The following is a 23,177-nucleotide window of genomic DNA, read 5'->3' on the forward strand; positions in this document are numbered from 1 at the left end:
TCTCTCGTCTTGTTACAACTCAAGAGAGAGACGATGTGAAAAGCATCATCATCATGTTTGCATTTTGTTGGCCTGTGAGGAGTCAGATGTCATTTTCCCTTTTCTCCAACCAATGATCGAATTAAACGTTGAGCTGAGTCTTTGTTTATCTTTTGTGTTGTGTTAATTTATGGAAATTATGAACGCAATAATGGAATTTAGATGAAATGATCATCCTGTTGCATCATGCACTGTGGTCGCTTCCACAACTCATCACCCTCATGAATCACAAGGTTCATGACTTGTGACACAAACCGCCTTGTCGTTTCCCTATTAAACTAATTAATTGTCTTCTTGTTTAGTTGTCAATTATTTGTGTTTGGTGAGCAAATATCAGACACTTCTAATTTTTTTTATTTTTTTCCCTGATTACGATCGTTTTTTGTCAACTCATAATTTTCATTTTCTTGATTCAAAGATGTGAATCGCAGAACATACTCAACTACTAGAGTTTTCAGTGTGAATTTGCACCTCAAATGATTAAGAACACTTATTTACGCACTCAAAGAGATGTGTTCAATTCTTTCCTTCAAAAGTAGCATGTCAAAATAAAAATATGAGTTTGCTTATGTTGAGAGTATTAATCTCACATCGGAAAAAAAAAAAAAAAAAACCATGCAAGTATTTAAAGTAATTTGAACTAGTATACTTTTTATATTAGTTAATTTAACAATGAAACCTCAACTTTCTTAAGCTTTCTTTGATAGCGTTGTACATTAGTCTTTTTAAGAAAGGAAAAGTGCAAAGTTTTTGAGGTATCATCCATTCTTTTAAGGGTTATTATCACAAATGGTCCTTGAAATTGACCAACGTCATCAAGATAGTCTCTAAAATTGAAAATCGATTAATGTAGTCCCTGAAAATGGTCATCGCAAATTAATATTGTCCTTCCGTTACAATTCTGTTATGCACACATAATTAGGCCCGCGAATCTAATTAATTATTGCCATGTTGATTAACAATATTTAAATAATAATAAAATAATTTATTGGTGTGGGGCTGTTGATCTAGGCCCCGGGTGTGGCGGTAGATCGGAGGATACAGTGGGAGAAGGTGGTGTAAATTGGAGTCAGAGAAGATGGTTTGGTTTGATTAAGTGGTGAGGTGGTGCCGACTATGTTTCAATGAGTGATGGTGCTGATGGTCGAGTGGTGAGGTGGTGACATTTATGTTTTAATTAGATTTGTGGAATCTAATTATATGTCATATCAGTACATAACAAAATTTTTGATAGATTTGTAACTGAATGACCACATTGATTTACGACACCAAATTTCAGAAATTATATTGATCGATTTTCAATTTCAATAACCATCTTGATGGATTGGATCAATTTCAAGAATCTTTTGTGACAAGAACCCTTATTTTAAATTTCTATTCAAACCTCGGGAGAGAGGATCAAAACTTTTGTATACGTGACAATGAATAGTTTATCATGCGAGTTAGAAGCCCTACCACTAGTTTATTATGGTATGAACACTGCTACCGTATCTTCGACAAAATCACTTCACATTATTAAAGAATTAATCATTCGAGTTAATTTAATTTGACAGATCTTACAATTTTCACTAGTCCATATCAATTAAATATAAAGAAATCAAGGAAAAAGTCTCTACCGTCTATTGTTTAATATGGCATCTAAGAGCATTTCCAACGGGGAACCTTTAGGCCGGCACCCAGCCAAATTATTGGCCTGGCACCCAGCCAATCCACTCCAGCCGAGCAGATAGGCTGGCACCCAGCCCAAGCTGGTCTCTAGGCCGGCTCAGAATGTGCTGAGCGCTTGCCCGGCCTACATGACGCCAGGCAATACCGTCACGCCTCCCTCGACCTGAATTCGACTCCCTAGGTGTGGAGCACCTCCTTGGTGAGCTCCGGCGAGGAGACGACGAGGTTGGGCTGCCCCATCCGGAGGAGGAAGCAGTCGCTGAATTTATTGGTGAGGTTGGTGAGAGGCTGTTTGTAAAGCAGAACCACCCCAGTAAACTCCAATCAAAACTGAGCTTCAATCGAGAAGCTATCTTCTTCTAGCTGTGGACCTTCGTAACTCCCACAAACTTACCTTCGTAACTCAACTTTGGAGCTTCAATCGAAATGGAGAGGTGTTTCAGCTGTGGGTTGCGTCGTTTCGCAGTGTGGGTTGGGTTCCAAAGAGAAGAAGAAGCAGGGAGTCCAGAGAGAAGAAGAAAAATTAAATTATTATTTTATAATAAAAAATAATAATATTTTAATAAAATGTACTAGGCTATTTTATTTAGGGGTGGAGATGCTTTGGCCTATTACTGTTCACTATGGTCTATTACTGTTCACTTAAGTGGATAAATGCGCTGGGTGCTAGCGCAAAGTCTTTAGGGGTGGAACTGCTCTTAGTGTAGGAACCTTGAAAGGCATAAGATCAAATCTATGCCTTTAAATTTTTGGAATATAGGTTTTCAATATCTAGTAATTAATTCATTAGCAGAATCTATAATTTGATCAAGTCTGCATTGAGTCCCCCTACAAACTAATGGATGTAAACAAAATAAACTTTTAAATGAAAATAAATTATATGTTAAATTGGGGTCAGTAATTTATATTGTATTTTCGTAATATCTCTATATAGCCATGCAAACCAAACCCTACCCATAGTGAATGGCTTAGAAGTTAGGAAGCAGAGCGCGAAATTTAAATTTTTATTATGACAAAATTAAATTGCTCTGCTTTTTGGTTAGGGAAAGTTATAGTACTCTGTTATAAGTTATTTTTCTTAAGATAGTTATCGTAAAGAGTTTGAACTATGATAGCTTAAATAAGAAGACATAGCCAGCTTCTCTTTTTAAAATTATTTGTACAACAATCAACAATAATATTTTAGGATGTGAAAATAACCTAACCCAGATTTTATACAAAAACGGATTATTCTTGTGCAAAGACAACTCATTTAGGACCCTAATTAGTCTTGAGAAATAAAAAAAAAAGGGAAGCCTTTTTTACGCACATATATGTTTACCTTCAACATATTTTTTTTAAATAGTTTCAATTTCACGACGTTAAATTTTTATTATCTATAGGTGTAAAATGAAGAATAACGAAAATGAATGTGTTTAGGAAAACTCTTTTAAACTTTACCAAGAAAAACACAGAGAAAAAAATATGCATATGGATCAGGCAATTTTGGAGGGGTGTATGCTTGCCAAGAACTTGGAGCTAGACAAAATCATCATCGAATTAGATTCTAAGAAAGTAATTTTTAACTTAAGTAATTCCATATTCAATGGTAGGTGGGACACGGTTCCGGTCTTAAGGAAAATTCTGCGTGTGAAGGAATTTTTCTAGATGTGTCGTTGGTCCTGGGTGCCTAGATCGGCAAATATGGTTGTTGATCAACTTGCTTCTTCCAAGAATTCGGATATGAGCGATTATACTTAGGTCGACAGACCTTCATCTTCGATAGTTTATATATTGAATAAAGATGGTTTACCATGTCCACCTTAAGTCTTATTTAGGATTCAATGATTTAAGATGACACAATAATATGGTTGTGTCAGGTCTTTGTTCCCTATATCACTCTGAAGTAGTTTATTTGTATTAAGTTTTGTTCGTTGTTCCTTGATGTGGAACTCTTTGTAGTTTCTTGGCTTTGTCCTGGTTATAAATCCAGTTTACCCAAAAAAAAAAAAGTTGCACCAATTGCTGGATGCTTACACTAATAAAAAATAAATAAATAAAAACATGCATGGATCACATGGGAATTGGGAAAAACAGTACTGTGTGTAAAAGTGCTTGCTTACCAAGGATGCCTCGGACACTGGCTTTTGATAAAGATTGATTGACACTCGCCTTTAGGTTCTGCAATAAAAACCTGCCACATTTTTCACATGCAGTTGGATGAAATTGCCAAGCGAGGTGTACATAGACGCGTATACAGTCTTATTCAAAGTTACTATAATGTCCTTCTTTTCATATAATTAACAAAATTCTTAATTTCTAGATGAGGAAATGATAGATCAACATTAAAGATATGTTTGCAAAAAATTAACTAAATTCGGAATTGTTTAGTCATCTAATGATTATTTAACAAATAGATAAATTATATTTCTCACTTAAATATTGAAATTTTAATAACGTAATCAAACGGTTAAACAATTTTTTTTTTTGGCAAATTGATATTTAAAATAAGGGTGAGCAAATAGGTCATGGACCTGCAGGTTGGGGTGATTACAAGCATTTGGGATGGGTTCGGTGTGGGTCTTTTATACAAAAAACGGGGCATGGCGGTGCAGGTTCTTATAAATTGCAGGGCGAGTCCAATATTTGAGGACACAAGCACACACAAATACAACACACAGACTTTACGACTTTATTTGAACTGAGAGTTTCTTGATCTCTCTTTCCCAATCTAACTCTCATGACTCTCGACTGTCAGACCTCATGACTTCGTCCATTTGTCGTGAGTTAGCTCGTCGTTGCTCCATTCTCGTCTCTGTCTGTTCTTCATCGATCAAGTTCATCACGTCTTCGTTGATCGAGGTCTCTCCCGCCTACCACCTGACCACCATCTCTGTCGATCGTGGTCCCTCCCATCTCCATCGATTATGATTTCTCCAACCATCCAAAAGTTGCAAAGAATCAGAGATGCATGAGCAGTACAAATAGTGACGAAGACGACGATGCAGTGGTACAAGGCGTTTAAAAATGACGGGATACGATTTGACCTGGTCAGTTTGCGTTTTTGGGTTTTGGGATTTTGTGGGCGTTGTTGGGTTTTATGGTTCTAGATCAATGAATGACAACGAAGGAAGACGACTTATTTATGCACTCAAAATTTTTTATTTTTTTACAAAAACGGGTTATTCTTGTGCAAAGACAACTCATTTAGGACCCTAATGAGTCTTGAGAAAGAAAAAAAAAAGAAGCCTTTTTTACACACATATATGTTTACCTTCAACATATATTTTTTTAAATAATTTCAATTTCACAACGTTACATGTTTATTATCTGTAAGTGTAAAATGAAGAATAACGAAAAGGAATGTGTTTAGGAAAACTCTTTTAAACTTTACCAAGAAAAACACAGAGAAAAAATATCCATATGGATCACAAGGAATTTGAACAATTCTACCTTATACCTAAAGTTGCACCCAATTACTGGATGCTTACACTAACGAAAAAAAAAAAACATGCATGGATCACATGGGAATTGGGCAAAACAGTACTGTGTGTAAAAGTGCTTACCCAAGGATGCCTCGTACACTGGCTTTTGATAAGACTGATTGACCCTCGCCATTAGGTTCTGCAATAAGAAACCTGCCACATTTTTCACATGCGGTTGGATGAAGTTGCCGAGCGAGGTGTACATAGACGCGTATAAATCCTTAATTTCTGGATGAGGAAATGTTAGATCAACATTTAAGATATGTTTGCAAAAAATTAACTAAATTCAAAATTGTTTAGTCATCTAATGATTATTTAATAAATAGATAAATTATATTTTTCACTTAAATATTGAAATTTTAACAGCATAATCAAACGGTTAAACAATTTTTTGTTTGGCAAGTTGATATTTAAAGTAAGGGTGAGCAAATAGGTCATGGACCTGCAGGTCGGGACGAGTACAAGCATTCAGGATGGGTTTGGGGTGGGTCATTTATACAAAAAACGGGGGCGAGGCGGGGTAGGTCCTTATAAATTGCGGGGCGGGTCCAATATTTAAGGACACAAGCACACACAAACATAACACATAGACTTTAAGACTTTATTCGAACTAAGATTTTCTCGATCTCTCTTTCCCAATCTAACTTTCACGACTCTCGATTGTCAGACCTCACGACTTCGTCCATTTGTCGTGAGTCAATTCGTCGTTGCTCCAATCTCGTCTATGTCTGTTCTTCGTCGATCAAGTTCGTCACGTTTTCGTCGATCGAGGTCTCTCCCACTTGACCACCTGACCACCATCTCTATTGATCGAGGTCCCTCCCATCTCCATCGATTATGATTTCTCCAACCATCCAAAAGTTGAAAGTTGCAAAGAATCAAATATGCATGAGCAGCACAAATAGTGACGAAGAAGACGATGCAGTGGTATAAGGTGTTTAAGTATAACGGGACTCGATTTGGCCTGGTCAGTTTGCGTTTTCGGGTTTTGGGATTTTGTGGGCGTTGTTGGGTTTTACGGTTCTGATTTTGTGTTGGTTGAATGGGTTTTATGGTTCTAGATCGATGAAGATGACAATGAAGGAAGACAACTTGAACAGTCCGAGTTGCATCTGGGTTTTCTGGTGCCATCTAGCTATTGTTGCATCTGGGTTTTTCGGCGCCATCTGGTTGTGACATAGAAAATGGTTGCTTGGCAACTGAGGAAGACAACTTGAACAAAGTCGTCTATTTTGTGCTGATGAAAAAAAATAAATGTAATAGGAATTGTGGACTCGTCGTGAATCGGGCATTTGAAACGAGCCAGGTTAGGCTCGATTTCAAAACTCAAAATCCCTGTACTTGGCCCGACCAGCCCCGTTACAAACTAAAACTGGTAGGGTCTGGCTCCTCGAAATTTAGGCCTGGCCCAGCCCGTGCTCACCTTAATTTAAACTGGTGATCTAGAAAGTAGGTTGTTCGATCATCAAGCAACAATGCAAGATGACAAGAAAAGAGATGAAAAGTAGAACGAGAAAGTTCTGAGCATCCCTCTTTCTAGATTGTTGAAAAGAATTGTACCTATATATTCAGACAAATGTAAATGTATTAATACAAAATTTATTCAGTGATGATACAATTATAGTAATTCATTAGTCTAGTTCGATGACATCGAAAATATATACATGCTCAAACGATTCATTGGCACGACATGGTCTTATAAGTTTCTTTTAACTTTACAGTAATAGAAGTAATTTAACTTGATCCTAGATTTGTTTCTCAAGACTATGATACGAATCAAGATAGGCAACAATTGCAAAGAAAAGGAATAAACTTTATCAAATACAAAAGAACCCCTCTCAATAAAAAATGAATTTCGTCACTATTCTTCTCATAACTAATCGATTTCGTGACATAACCAAAAGTTTGCATATCCGGATTTCAATTAACACTCAATTAGATGAACGTATCATAATCACAAGAAAAAAAGTTTACTCTCGGTCCGCAAAAACCGTACCCTCCTTAATCTCTCTAAGTATATCCCTCCAAAAACCCTAGATCTGAAAACCCACAGTAGTAAGCCTTTTGCTAAGCCTCTTGCTCCGGCTTAGGGTTCGTGTCAGCCCTTTACCCCCTCAGTCCAGTCCTTACTGTCATCTATTCCTTCCCCTCCCACACACTGCGCCACCATTACTCCTTCGTTTCCCTTACTGATAGGAGCATATTCATGCTACTTAAATGGCTAGTTCTCGTGCATTTACGTTATGTTTCTTTAGTTATTTTAGTCCTTTATGCTTCTTTTGTGTGTTTTCAGGTTCTAAGGGCAAAGTATGCAAAATGATGCCTTTTGGAGCCTTTTGGAGCAAATTAGAGATTGGAATGGATTGCATATGCTTAAAGCCAAGTGGATGGACGAAATTGAAGACCAAACCATTCACTTATCACTTATCAAACCATTCACTTATCACTTATCATAACCATTCACATATCACTTATCAAACCATTCACTTATCACTTATCATAACCATTCACTTATAACTTATCATAACCATTCACTTATCACTTATCATAACCATAACCATACCTTCCCCCTTTAATCCACATGCACTCCCATCCATTTCATCATTGCAACCATTGCAGAAAAAACACCATCATTGTCGTGGCTTTCATGCACTCCCATCCTTTACCATTGCAGCCACATGCATTTCCCCCTTTATCATTTCAGCACATGCACTTCCCACTTCATCATAACCTAGCTGCACAAGCCACCCCACATGTCCCTTTAATCATTCAAACATGCACTCCCATTAATTAAACCATTCACCCACATGCACCATTCAAACATACACCCATTCACCACCAGAAATCATCATTGCCGTGCATTCCCTTTCATTTCTGTCAAAGCACATGCACTCCCACCCTTTAATCACATGCATAAATCAGCCACATGCATCTCCTATCACCATTCCAGATTTCCACCAAGTTCCTAGCTGTCATATTCCCTCCTTTTCACCTATAAATAAGCATCCATTGCAACCACAATTGATTCATTCCCATTCATTCTCATACACTCTTCCATTTTCAGAAAATCATCTACAAACACCAACCATTTCCTTATTGTCGTGGCCTCCCACTTCCATTTTCACCACTCCCCAAACCATTCACACCATCAAACTAACCTTAGACCTTGTGCTACGACAAAGAGGAAGAGAAGCGGGCCTAAATGTTCATACAATTCAAGTTTGAGTTGTTGGAATGTTTAGGTGTTTCTTTTCCTTTGAATTCAATGTTTAATTTCAATTCTCTTTGCTTTGTACGTATGAGGAACTAAACCCCCCCTTGGCTAGGGGGGGATTCGAAATATATGTTTATGCTTGCATTTTGATTTGATTACTTCTAATTGCGTTTCATAAGTTGTGGATTCAATTTGTTTAACTGTTTGATTGATAACTTATTTATGTATGTTTATTGAGAGTACACGCTTAATTTTCATGCATGAATATGACGCTAGAATATAAGTGAGTTTCACCTAATAGTTACGAACTTATATTCACAAGTAGTGGAGGTTGCTTATAAACAATCGCGTTAAACGAATTCTTGGCATAAGTTTCATGCAATCATAGTAACGAATGCCTCGTCAACACTTATAATTTTCATAGAGCATAATGATCTCTCATTGTATCTCTTCTATGCATTCATGTTGAGAACTATTGGAGAATGATTTGAATTGTCGCATGCATCATCCAATTCAATAACATAAGGAAAATTTGAGAGTTAATTAGTGCATCACGGTTAACTTGGGGTGTTGAGCATCATAGTTATTGAAAAGCAATTGGAAATCGTTTTATATGCAAGTGTAACATGTGTGGAGATGAACCCCTTAGCTAGCTTCCATTCCATTCATTAAATCCAAATTCGTTTTAAAATCTGTTCGTTTTACAAAGTTTTAAGTTTTGTTTTCAAATTCGTCAAAAACTCAATCCCCCTTTGCTTTAGTGTCCAACTTAGTTAGAAAGTGTCTTAGTTTGTGTTTCTAAGTGTTTTGATTCATTTTATTACCCAATTTCGTCCAAAGTAGTCAAAGTGCTCAAAACTGCCCAGAAAGTGTTTTTAAGGCAGTTTTGAGTGTTTTGGGTGCTGTTTGAGTCTTTTGGTTTGTTTTAGTGTTTTAAGTGTTTAGTTTTGCATTCTTTGAGTCTAGTTTAGTGTTTTAAACTTTATTTTACGTTTTTGAGTCAGTTTCCAAGTGATTTTGCAATCCCTCCTAATCCCCGGTTAAGAACGATCCCTACTTATACTTATACTACAATTGATAAAAAGAGGGTTTAATTTGTGTGCGTATAATTCTCGCATCACTTACCCCCTCTCACCCACCACCACCCCCCCACCCCGGGTGCCCTGCCTCCCTTCTTCCTGCTTTGCCCTTCTCCCCCTCATTTTCCCTTACCTCGCGCCTCCCACTCCCTCTCACAGTTCTGCAGGTAACACGCCCTCTATTTGACAAAGTTCTTCCTAAGCACGGGCTTCTTTTAGGCAAGATTTAGGGTTGTAGTGGGTTGGATCCACCTTCTACGATTTGTTCTCCTGAGTGGAGACCCGCGATTGAGTTGCCTTACCTGAACATATTTGTGGGAGCCCCTCTGATGGATACTATAGATATACCTAGAAGCGGTGTTACCGGTGTCTTGGAGTCAATTTAGCTGGTGGTTGCCTTCTCAGATTAGTAAGTTTTGTTTAATGTTTTGTGTTGTGTCACTTCGGCGAGTGTTGTTGCCTCGCTATTCCCTCTATCGTGCGATGTGGCCTCGCTATTTAGCAATGACTAATGTGTGCATCTAATGTCTAATTTGTCGATTTTATCGTCTTTTTGTGACAGATTATATCGTTTGCAACTAGTTCTTATGTGTGGTAGTCATGTAAGGATTTTATATTATTTGTTGATTATGCGAATTTCACTCCAGATCAAAAATTGATCATTAGAAAATATGTAGCCATTTAACTACTCTTGTAAATTTAGTTTGTATTAATGAAATCTATCTATCTATTGTTGCTTGTAAAAAAAGAAAAAAATTAAAAACAAAAATTACTAGTCTCTTTGCAACGTGATGGATCACGGGGGCAATTTCGTCAAAAAAGTTTCCCCGACTGTCCTTGGAATCTTCGACCAGACGCGGTGGCCTGAGTCAGCAACAGTCTTTCATCCATCTCATCCTTTCTATCCACATCCATATTAATATTCATTTTTAAGTAAAAAAAAAATTAAATTTATCCTATGAGCAGAACCCACCTGTCCTTGCCCCACTTTTCCCTCCCACTCTGCCCCTATAAATAATTCCTTTCCCATCCTCTTCGTCCAAGCTATTGTAGAAGCAAAATAAACCTTAATTTTCACGACCTTCTTAACCCGGTTGAGTTACAAGTTTTTTACTTTTTTGAAATTCGATTTCAGCTCTCGTCTCTCTAAGCTTCCCATGGATTCCCGCAGTTCCTCTTCTCCTTTTGATTCCATCATTTTCGGTATGCATTACTTGATAATTATCTGGTTTCTCAAGCTCGTAATCAATCTTTGATGACAATAATCACTATCGCTTAATTTGTTTAATTTCCACAGATTTAGATGACACTCTGTACTCTTCCAACCTTGGACTCGGTGAAGCTTGCAAGAAGAACATCGATGGTGCGAAAACAAAAATAACAAAATCAATAATTCAAATTTAATTAAACTCGTAATTTAATATTTAATTTAGTTTTTATCCTTGATTGCAGATTTTCTCGTTGAAAAATGCGGATTCCCAGAGAGCAAGGCGTCCGGCCTTCGCGTTGAGCTTTTCAAAAAATACGGCAGCTCCCTCGCTGGCTTACGAGTAAATTCATCATTAATTTTCTTTTTAATTTTACGCACAATTAAAAATAAAAGAATTTTCTGTAATTTGTTGCTTTCTTTTGTAGGCGTTGGGGTACGACATCGACGCCAAAGATTACCACGACGTCGTGCATGGAAGGCTGCCATACGATCGGATCAAACCCGACCCTCAGCTCCGAGACCTCCTCCGCAGCATCTCGCAAAGAAAAATCGTAAGCTCAAAGTTCACAGAATCGTAGTTTAGTATAATTATTTTATTGTGTGTGAAAATTTAAAAAAAAAAAAAAAAAACCACAAAACTGTAAAATTTATAAAAGTTGGAAAGAAGTAAATGATGAAACATGAACCAATGTTGCAGATATTTACGAATTCGGATCGGAAGCACGCGGTGAAGGTGTTGGAACGTCTGGGAGTGGAGGAGTACTTCGATCGGATCATATGCTTTGAGACAATGAACCCAAACCTTCCAAGTTCGACTCAGCCGGACGAGTTCCCGGTGGTCCTGAAGCCGTCCATAAAGGCCATGGAGATCGCGCTCCGGGCTGCGGAGGTCGATCCTCGCCGCACGGTACGGCCGAGATGTACATTTAATTATAATTTCGTTTGGTTGGTCAGTTTGTTGTGTGATAATATGAACGATGAAGTTGTTAGGAGATTTTGATAACGCGTTTTTGTTGTCTTACAGCTGTTTCTCGATGACAACGTGCGTAACGTCGCCGCGGGGAAAGCTGTTGGTCTACGCACCGTTTTGGTAATTAACTAATTTTTAAAATTTCTGTTTTTAGATTATCTTTTGGTAGTTGTATAAATAAATATTTTATAATATGTGAAACAGTGTTACAATAGTTTGGAATTTTGATCCCCCGCTCATTATTTTTGGTTTTTATGACCAGAATTTTGTTCCACATATAAAAGCACGACCTCCACAAAATTGCTCAAGATAATTATTTTTCAATTTAATTACTAAAATGATTATTTTTTTTATCTTAATTGCCAAAATAATAAGTTTTCAATATGTCATCAACATCAAATCGATAAGTCGCATATTTAATGACTTTGTTCAAGTATATTATGAACCGTTTAACAACTGAGATTTGTACTAATACAAAGAAATTTTTTTATTCCAATTTTTATTTTTCATTAGAAAATTATGTAAAATGATATGCTTGACCTAATTGCCTCATAATCTACTGACCTGTCTCTTTTTTTAATGTTGGAACATGTCACAAGTTTAATTAATTTGCGACTCAAAACATGACAACTCGCACTTTTTGAAACACACTCATAAAACCAATGCCCTTACCAAGCCATCGTCGTAAGCTAAGAATGCTGTATTTCATAAAATAACATGTGGATTGTTTGGCGAGAAAGAATCCTCCTAAATTGGTGTACTGTAAGGTTTTCTTAAAATGGTCAATTTGGTACTAAGTTATCATGTTGTGTTTGGTCAGATTGTATCTTCTTAGAATAATATTGTAAGGTTTTCTTAAAATGGTCGGTTAGGTACTAATTTATATTGCGTATTGTTGTTTTGAAATGAAGGTTGGAAAAACCGTGAAAAGCAAGGAAGCAGATTACGTGTTAGAGAATGTGAACAACATGGCACAAGCAATATCAGAAGTATGGGTGGGAGGAAGCGGCGCAAAGGATGGTAGCAACCAAAGGATCAGCCGCACCCGAAGCGACATCGAGCTCGATTCCGTCCTCACCGCCACAGCTGTCGGAGCTTGACGGAGTTCACTCACTCGTCCACCTTTCCAGATGTTTTTGCTGCTGGCTTTGGTTGGATTTGGGTTAGCCTGTTATGCTTGGGATGTGCTTTTGTACATATTTTTCTCAATTATGTCTAAATGTGTTCATAATATGTCAATTATTATGGGTTGTGCGTATGAGGATATCTTCAAGTGTATATTCCCAATCCAAAGTGTATCTATGCAATGTACCAGTAAATAATAGTCCTTTAATTTAAGGAAAAAAGGTTTATGTAAGCAGTGGATTGACCTAGTAGATAGAGTCAGTTTCCTCTTCAATGATTGCGTTTAGGATTCTAAATCTTTAAGGCCTCGTTTGGCACGCCGTATAAGACCACCGGATAGTGCTAATAATACGGAGTGGATGTTTGGTGAGCTTCGTATTAAATAAGCATCGGATTATTTAATCTGGCCCCACTTTTTTTTATCCCCTTCACACCCACTTGTTTATCCTGTCCCAAACCTCTGTATTATTTAGTCAGGTGTATCTCTCTCGCTCACACTGGCTCACTCTGTCCCTCTCTCACGCACTCTCCTTCAACTCTCTAACATCGCCTGCTATCTCTCGTCTACTTCCAGGTTCGTCTTCGTCGCCATCTTTTCTCTCTCTCTCTCTCTCTCTCTCTCTCTCTCTCTTCCTCCCTCCTTTACACACACACCTCCCACCTCTCTGTTTGCCTTTGATTTCTGACAACAAATTCTTCCAAGGAAGATGATGATTCAAATTCTTCCGATCTGGGCTCCGACAACGAGACGGACGATGAGGAAAGGAGCTAGGCTCCGACGAGAAGGGGTATATCAATTCGGATCTGGGCTCCGATGAGGAAGCGAGCTGGGCTCCAACGAGGAGGGGGACAGGAATTCGAATATAGGCTCCGAGTTCTCGACCCTGGCCGCTACTCCTCTGCAATCGGTCGCCGAGGGTGGGATTGATGCGCTGGGAAAATGGTGAAGAAGGAAGATATGACTGAGAAGAGTCCTGTTTTTTCTTTCTTTTTTTATTTTTTATTTTTTATTTTAATTTTAACAACAATTATTGTGAATTAAAAAAAAAAATTTATAGTCCGACGTATTATCCGATACATAAATTAATCCGATACAATACCAAACGTCTAACTAATTTAGTCAGTACTATCCGACGACTATTTATCCTATCCAATTGAAATAGTCAGTACAGTCCGAGCTGCCAAATGAGACCTAACATTCTCTTAGTTTAGTTTAGTTTAGTTAAATTAAAAAAAAAAAAATTGTTTGTGATTCGATCGAGAATTTTGTAGTGGCAATTTTATAAGGTTTATTTTGTTCTGTTCGTATGGGTTGATGTTTTAGTAAAAATAATATTAAAATATTTTAACTTAAGTTAATATAGTTAGTATGGTTGAAAGTAGTGGCTAGCTGAATAAATATTTTAGGGCTCGTTTGGATGTATTTTAAAATGGTTGAAAACGCTTTTAGAGAAATTGTTTTTGGTTCCAAAAGTACTTTAGGTGATTTCTGCAAGAAGCACAAATTATGTGCTTCTTCCAGGAAGTACTTTAAGTGCTTTTCTGGGATTTACTTGCATTTTAACTAAGAATTGATTCCAAAAATATTTTCACCAAAAATACTTTTAGTTATTTTAAAAACATATCCAAACAAACCCTTAATCATTTGACTAGCTTATATAACAAATATTTAACTTTGTCACAATCAACTTTGAGAAAGTTACCACCTTTATTATCACATATTTTATGTTTGGTTCCCCTAACAAAAGCGTCATGACAACATCAAATTCCTCTTATGGATATATTTACTATCTCATTTTTATATAACACAATTTTAGCGATACACTTAAAAGATTTATGTAAATGTTTGCACACTTTGGGCCTTTCAATATACTTAGTCCCAACATGATGTTGAGAGTTGTCCCACATCGGTGAGGGACAAGGTTTGCTATGTGCTTATATGATCTTAGGCTACTCCCCATATTGTCAATTAGTTTTATGATGGAACCCTAATTTCATCACATGATACTCAAACCGGTGACGTTGGGCGGATCTCCGTATTTGTTAAATGATATAAGGAAGAATCTGCCCATGCCCAATTCAATTTTAAACTCGTTCGGGTAGATTAGAATGGAAGTAAAAACCTGCCCAAACTCAATGTGATATCAACTAGATCATTTACTGAGTTAGGTTGGGTTGATGTCTTATCCACTCATGTCAACCCAAAACCAACCTGATTTCTAATCTAAATTCTCTCATGCACATGTTACTTATCCAGCTTCATATTATATAAGCTAGGTACAAGTTTTGAGATAACTATAATTAAGGTTTGTTGTTGAGTTTTATTTGAACTGTGACATCCCACATTGCCCAGGGGAGTGATCCTTAAATGTATATTCTCATCCCTACCTAGCACGAGGCCTTTTGGGAGCTCACTGGCTTCGGGTTCCGTAGGAACTCCGAAGTTAAGCGAGAAGGGGGCTAGAGCAATCCCATGATGGGTGACCCACTGGGAAGTTGCTTGTGAGTTCCCAAAAACAAAACCGTGAGGAAATGGTAAGCCCAAAACGGACAATATCGTGCTACGGTGGTGGAGCGGGCCCGGGAAGTGGTTCGTCCCGGGTCGGGATGTGACATGAACAACGAATGATGATGTTGCTTTTATGTTTCTTTAAGTTGAAACTTTGATATTCTTTTTGTAATCTTTTTTCAACTTCGCATGGTTGAATAATTAGAAATGATCTCCACATTATTTGAATTTTAACTAGAATTGATGTTGTTGATTCAAAATTTAAAAAATCTTGCAAAATAAGTTGTTATAAGATTAAACTCAATAAAATTAAACAAACCTAAACCCAACATAAGTAAACCCAAACTCAATCCCAATTGAAACTTGAACCCGAATAAACTTGTATGAACCTGAATCCAACCCAAACACAAATTGTGAATGTTGATTTAGAATTGAGTTGACCATCTAACCTGTCCGAATTGTACCGCTACCATATATATGCAATCGAACTTAAATCTATCATAATTCTAACTTGTTTTTTCATTTTTTCTTTGCACTTGAGCTAATCCCAAGGGCTTCTTTCTCAAAAGGTATTTGATTTAAATTCAACATGTCATATTTGCGGAAATCAGTGAACCGAAGGGACCCTAATTAAATGATTCGAACTTTCAGTTGAGGAACGTAACAACTATACAAATAAAAAATTAATTAACCAAGTTGACTGATAAAAATAGAAATTTACAAATTCTTTTTCCTTTAGGAAAAAATTTACAAATTCTTACTTGCATAACATAGACCCGCTATGATTTTTCTATCTGAAACTAAGATGAAAAATCATAGAATTGCAGTTCTTCGTCGGAAAATGGGATATAATAATGGTTTTGATGTTCCACCGGTTGGTATTGCAGGGGGAATTAGTCTTTGGTGGGATGATGGTCTGGAGGTTAGAATCTCTTTTTCCTCCAACTTTGTTATTGATTCGTACATTTGCTTGAATGGCTCTCAATGCCAATTTCGTGTTACGTGGGTCTATGGAACCCCATATAGAGATGAAAAGGAGGATTTTTGGAAGTGGATGATAACTACATTTGGGCCTTGTGATTTACCGTGGATGTGTGGAGGAGACTTTAATGAATTCTTATGGGAGGATGAATAATCTGGAGGAAGAGAAGTCAGAATTAATCGTCCAACATATTTACAGAGTTTTATGAACAAGACGGAATTAATTGATTTGGGTTTTAATGGACCCAAGTTCACTTGGAGAGGTACAAGGGAAGGGCAGATCGTGGAAGAAATAATTGATAGACATTTGATTAATGGGAAGTGGCAAGAATGGTGGCCAAATACAGCAGTTATGCACGGGTTAGGAATGGGATCGGATCACTGCCCACGTATTGTCAATTGTGAACCTGAGACTGCTAGAGGTAAATGCCAGTTTAGATTTGAGGCTTTTTGGACGAAAGAAGACGATTGTAGAGATATTGTAAAAAAGTGTTGGGATGAGGAGTGTGAAGGAGACTGGCTATTGAAATGGCAAAAGAAACTTAACTTATGTTGTGGTAGATTGAAGGAATGGAGCAAAAGAAAGTTTAGACGGAGGAGGGTGCAAATTGAAGAATTAACGGGTCAGTTGGGTGTGCTGCAAATGAATTGGAAGGGAAAATGTTGAACAAATTGAGGTTGTCTCTTTAAATCTTGATAGATTAAGGGAGCAAGAATAAAGTTATTGGCAGCATCGGTCAAGAATTAAATGGCTGCAATGCGATGATGCTAACACTTCTTTCTTTCACTAGTCCACTGTGCAGAAAAGAAGACAAAATAAGATTATGAAGATTAAGGATGGTAATGGGCAGTGGGTCAAGATTGCAAGTCAAATAAGGAAAAGATTGAAGGAGCACTATAAGTCTTTGTTTGCCTCAGATGGGCCGAGAGATTGGGGTTCACTTCTTGATTGTGTGGATCAGATGGTGACAATGGAGATGAATCTCACTCTCGCTTGTCTAATTACTGACAGTGAGATTGAGGATGCAGTATTTCAAATTGGGGGTATGAAAGCACCTGGGCCTGACAGATTTCAAGGCATATTCTACCATTGCTACTGGGATGTTATTTCGCAGGAGATTAAAGGAATAGTCAACAATTTTATGAATGGAGAGGTTAGCCCCAAAAAAATAAACTCTACACAGCTTGTCTTGATCTCGAAGGTTCCGAATCCGAAGTCTGTTGCTCAATTCAGAACCATTAGCCTGTGCAACTTTTCTTATAAGATACTCTCTAAAATTCTTGCCAATTGACTTAAACCACTCTTAGTGACGTTAATTTCTCCAATGTAGAATGCTTTTGTTGCTGGCCGGCAGATTGAAGATAATATTTTGATTGGCCATGAAATTTTCCATTTCATGAAATTACGAAGAACTAAAATAAAGTTTGAATTAGGTATAAAGTTGGATATGAATAAAGCTTATGATCGTGTAGAGTGTGATTTCTTGGAGGAGTTTATGGTCAAGATGGGGTTCGATCGAAGATGGATTGATTTAATTATAAAGTGTGTGGTCACTGTTGACTTCTCTGTTGTAATCAATGGTAGGCTTGGCAGGAAATTTCTTCCTTCACGTGGGCTTCGGCAAGGGGATCCTCTTTCACCCTACCTTTTCTTGTTTGTAAGTGATGTTCTTTCTTTGCTCATTCATTCTTGTTTGTAAGTGATGTTCTTTCTTTGCTCATTCAAAAAGCTATGGATTTGAATTATATTGAAGGAATTAAAATTAGCTCAAATAGTCTAAGTATATCGTATCTGTGCTTTGCGAATGATACCTTGATTTTTCTCCAGGCCAATCAACAAAATTGTAGGAACATTGTTCAGATTTTAAATGCTTAATGTGCTGCTTCAGGCTAGCATATTAGTCTCAATAAATCAAGTGTGTACTTCAGTGCTAGTACCCCAAGAAATGTAAGGGAAGAGTTGGGTGCTATTTTGGGGATGCCAATTGTTGATGACCTTGGTACTTATCTTGGTTTGTCAACAATTCGGGGTAGGTCTAAACGCCAAGCTTTGGGGTATATCAAAGATCGTTTATTAAGGAAAATCTAGGGTTGGAAATAGAAGTTGTTGTTACATGCGGGAAATGATGTACTTATTAAAGCTGTTGCCCAAGCTGTACCAGTTTACCCAATGAATATTTTTAAATTTCCTGCAAGCATTTGTAAGGAATTTGACTCTCTTGTGGCTATATTTTGGTAGGGACAAAATGTTGATGATAAAAAGATCCATTGGGTGAGTTGAGATGTCTTAGCTTGCCAAAACAAGAGGGAGGTTTGGGTTTTCAGGAATTTGCAGGAGTTTAATGTGGCTGTGTTGGCTAAACAATGTTGGAGAATGGTGATGGAACCAGAATCCTTATGGGTTAGAGTTATGAAGGCAAGATACTTTATAAATTCATCATTTCTGGAAGCTAAAAAAGGAAGCATGTCTTCGTGGGCTTAGGCAAGCTTACTGGAAGGGAGAGAGATTTTATTGGGTGGTGCTCAATGGCAGGTGATGAATGGTGAAACTATAAGGTTATGGGTGGATCGGTGGATTCCTTCATTACCAAATGGGCATCCCAACCCTTGTCTGGATTCTAATATAAACCTGAACCAAAAAGTTGCCTCTATAATCCGGCCTTCCTCTCAGGAATGGGATCTTTAACCCATTAGTTCTTGCATCTCTCAGGGGGAGCTTGATGAAATAAAAGATATACAAATTGGGGACCCTTCTTGTAATGATAGATTTATTTGGCCTTTGGAGAAAAGAGGTGCTTATACGGTGAAATCGGGTTATCATTGGTTACATGGTAAGGAGTCTTCTAATTGAAACCGAAATTCCTCCTTAATGGCATCAATCAATAGCCAAGTCTGGAAAAGCATTTGGAAGTTGGAAACCCCTCCTAAAATTTGAACTTTTATGTGGAGAGTCCTTTATAGAGCTCTTGCCACAAGGTTGAATATCTTTAAGAGACGTGTTGCTGCCTCACCAATATGCCCCATTTGTAATGAGCAGGATGAGTCTATGGAGCATATGTTTTTTCTATGCCCATTTGTTGATCTTGTCTGGTTCAGAGGCCCACTTAACTATAAGGTGAATAAAAATGAAATTGATACTTTTAGTAATTGATTACATTCTCTAATTGTGAATAATATGGGCAGTAGGCAAGATAAAACTTGTCTTTTGTCACAAGTGGCGTTCACTTGTTGGAATATTTGGAAAGAGATATGCAATGCTATTTTCAATAAAAAAAGTGTCATTTTCAGGTTATTCACAAGCCTAGTTCTGCCTATGCTATTTTATGGAGGCTACTAGGAGAACTCAAAGGGCTACAAGTGGGAGGCGGACAAGCTCAAACAACCATGGAAATCTACATGGTAATTCTCAACCCACCTCTGCTTGGTCTCCACCTTTTCGGTCATTGTTTAAAGTTAATGCGGATGCTAGCTGGAATGCTACAACAAAGAAAGGAAATATTGCAATGGTAATAAAAGATTCAAATGATAAGTTTGTTGCTGCAAGGAAATCATGTATCTCGGTGTTAAGCGTTCGAGTGGCGGAGGCAAAGGCGATCTTGGATGGGTGTATGCTTGCCAAGAACATGGAGTTAGATAAAATCGTTATGGAATCAGATTCAAAGGAAGTAATTTTAAGTTTAAGTAATTCCATATTCAATGAGAGATGTGACACGGTTCCAGTCTTACGAAAAATTTTGTGTGTGAAGGACTTTTTCCAGATGCGATGGTCCTTGGTGCCTAGATCAGTCAACATGGTTGCTGATCGATTAGCTTCTTCCAAGAACTCGGAGATGAGCGATTATACTTGGGTCGAGAGACCTCCATATCGTTCATATTTTGAACAAGGATGGTTTACCGTGTCCACCTTAAGTCTTGATTTGGTTCGAGTGATTTAGGGTGACACAATGTTATGGTTTGTGTCGGGTCTTTGCTCCATCTTTCACTATGAAGTTGTTTCTTTGGGTTATGTTTGTTGGTTAATCCTTGCTGTGGACTTCCTTGTACCTTTTTGGGCTTTGCCCTGGTTATAAATCCAGTTTACCAAAAAAAAAGATGAAACCCAGTCATCGGCACGCGTTTTGCTTCAACTACAGTCTAATAATCTATGGAAATATTTAACAAATATAAATTAAAATGGAAAACATATTGACCCAAATCATGTCACTGAAGCTGCATTTTAATGAAATCAAATTACAAGAAGCACAAATTATACTCACATAGTCATCATCATGATCTTAAATACATTGTAAATTACACAAATCAATATCATGATCATATGTCATAGACTTGCTTGCCGGTGAACTTGACCTCAATTGGGTTGACATTCTTCCCAATCGACCTAAAGTTCTGGCCAACCCCTTGGCGCCCAGGGTTCACCTTCTCAGGGTACACACCATCCTTGGGGTGCAAGTATTGGACCTCCCCGTTAGGGAAAACCCTGTAAAACTGGTACTTAATCTTGTACTTTGACCTCAGCCTTGTCCCAAGAGCCAAGCACTGCTCTTTCCTAGCCAGTTTCAACAAGTTAGGACCCTCCCTCATGATGGCTGCTCCGCCGGTCGGCATCTCAAAAATCTGCTCCTTTGGTGACTCCCATGTGATCACGTAAAACTCTTCCTCCTGCGCTTTCCTCAACAGCCCGCCGGTGCTGCCGCCAAAGATCGGCGAGGGAGTTGTTGGGTCCAGCTCAGGTGGGGTGAAGCCTACCGGAGCCTCCTCTTTCGTGGGGGTCACGGTTTTCTCTTCAGCGGAGGCATTAATCCTCATTGTTCTTGTGGTGGAAAGCTTGAGGGGCTTGGGGGCCATGAAGGAGGAGGAGACTGATTGCTTCCATGGGGCGGTTGTACGGTCGGCGATGGTCTTTGGGGCTGAGGGGGTTGGGGTGAACAGGCTGGCTTGTGTTGCCATGGCCATGAGGGACTAGAGAGAGAGTGGTATAGTTGTGGGTGGTTTGTGTTGTGTGGTGCGGTAGTATAATTTTTTCCGGGGTTATGGAGATTTTGATTGGGAGTTTGTAGGGATTTGATGTGGGTGGTGAGGATTTGGGTTTGGATAAGGTGATATGGGTTCGGCCAATCAGCACATGTGATTCTGATACGTTGCCCTACCTGTGACTCAGGGCTCATCTTTGCTTTTGTTTCTTCTTTTTGCATATTTTAATTAGTTTGGTCAACTTGTATTTTTTTACCTTCTTTTTACTCTTATGTGGGGAAAAAAATCTGTTAGAATATTGGAAATAAAAAGATGTTAGATGAAGAGTTAGTTGATGAAATAAGAACAATTTAAGCTGTGATCATTTTCATGTTTAAAATGAGGTTATATTGTTGCGTGTTGTGAGTATTAGTTTGTGGATTCTCCAATAGTTTAATCTTTCAAACTGCTGTTTTTATAGGCAGGCAATCAAGCTTCTTCTGCCTTTGAATTTGAGGGCCAAAGCGCTTTTTCTCTACTCTTTGCCTTCTTTTTGCTTTAGGGACGCCTTAACTAATAAAGGATTTCAGATGAAAAAAAAAAAAAAAAAAAATTCTCATGTAACACAAAATCTAAGCTAGAGTGCGTCAAATTGTCAATCCATGTTACTAGCGTAATTGGTTTAACATAAGATGAAAGCTATCTCAGCCAATCAAGTTTCAATTATGTTCTACAATTAAACCAACTAACATGTTATATTGGGGGAGAATGAAATCGAACACTATATCTCTAGTCCAGAGCTGAACTATTATCACTTGCGTCCACACCTTGCATATTATTTATACTTAGAAAAGGACACCTGGATTACTTCTGTTTAATAGATTTTATCCGTAAAAATTGACAAATTAATCATCCAGATAAGTGAGCATTAGTCCCTAAAAATTGGAGTTTTGTCGCTAACAAAAAATTCGTGAATTGGGCATTTAGTACTCGGCGTAGTGGTATTTCGCTTCACTTGTAAGTGAGAGGTTTTAGGTTCAATTCTCGTCAAAGACAAATTTGAATCAAATTATTGCTAGCCTCATTGTGAAGCAAAATCCACTGGGCCACCCCCCTTTAGTGTAGATTATATCGTTGTTCAAAAAAAAAAAAAATTAAGAATAAAAGTTCTAATTAATTTACCCAAAAAGATCAATGCTCCACGGTCTGACATATTTACGACCAAATCATATGACCAATATGCTCAAATATAAGCATACCTATGTACATACATATCTCTAATATTAGAAAGCCAGAAGTGAGTTTTGGTGTTCAAGGCTTCACAAAAAAAAAATTGGACATAAAAGTCCCTAAAACAAAAAAATTCAAACCTTACAGAAAATAATAGAACAAAATTCGTAGGGATAATTTTGTCATAAAAAAATAGATACAAAAAAACTAAAACAAAAATAAAATTATTGGAAAAGAGATCGAATAATTTCAAAACAAATAAAGAAAATAAATAATAGAGACATGCACATTCTCATCCCACGTTCTACCCACGTAATTGATCAACCTCAATTGCAAAAGTCGTTTGTTGATCAATGGGCATTTATAAGAACCACCCTCACGTCCATACGCCCACCCATCTTTCTATGTGAATCACAGTTATAATTTTTGTGTTTGTAGGGTTTTGTTGCGAAGCCGGAGACTTTACCAAATGAAATAGTTAATTTGATGGTGTGGCATTGCACGATTCATGAAGTAAACGCTATAACTTATAGGGCACTATTAATTTAACTGTTTTTAGAATTTTTTTTTATGGTAATATTTTCACTCAAAACTAAATTAAGGTTAAAGAACTATGATGACATGGAGATGAACTATAACCTGGTGTTTGTAATGCCATTATCCATTGGAGCAGGCGATAATTGCAAAATGTCTCTGATAAGGTCCCGGCCACCGACTGCAAAACCCGAGACTTGGCGG

At 37.6% G+C, this 23,177-nt stretch overlaps 2 protein-coding genes across 2 annotated transcripts; one reads left to right on the plus strand and one right to left on the minus strand.

The window, feature by feature from the left end:
* The first annotated feature begins 10,495 nt into the window (after window positions 1-10,495).
* LOC103956624 lies at window positions 10,496-13,043 on the plus strand. Its single transcript, XM_009368650.3, has 7 exons — window positions 10,496-10,667; window positions 10,762-10,827; window positions 10,917-11,014; window positions 11,100-11,225; window positions 11,372-11,581; window positions 11,699-11,764; window positions 12,556-13,043. Exons 1-7 carry the CDS (start codon window positions 10,622-10,624, stop codon window positions 12,742-12,744), a joined length of 801 nt encoding a protein of 266 aa, XP_009366925.2. The 5' UTR covers window positions 10,496-10,621; the 3' UTR covers window positions 12,745-13,043.
* Window positions 13,044-20,444: 7,401 nt separating this feature from the next.
* On the minus strand, window positions 20,445-21,288 carry LOC103956623 (photosystem I reaction center subunit II, chloroplastic). Its single transcript, XM_009368649.3, has one exon. It carries the CDS (start codon window positions 21,210-21,212, stop codon window positions 20,571-20,573), a length of 642 nt encoding a protein of 213 aa, XP_009366924.2. The 5' UTR covers window positions 21,213-21,288; the 3' UTR covers window positions 20,445-20,570.
* Window positions 21,289-23,177: the final 1,889 nt, after the last annotated feature.

This window comes from the organism of the source record quoted next, unplaced genomic scaffold (genome assembly GCF_019419815.1).
Source record: "Pyrus x bretschneideri cultivar Hongxiangsu unplaced genomic scaffold, Pyrus_bretschneideri_v1 Contig21, whole genome shotgun sequence".
NCBI lineage: Eukaryota > Viridiplantae > Streptophyta > Magnoliopsida > Rosales > Rosaceae > Pyrus > Pyrus x bretschneideri.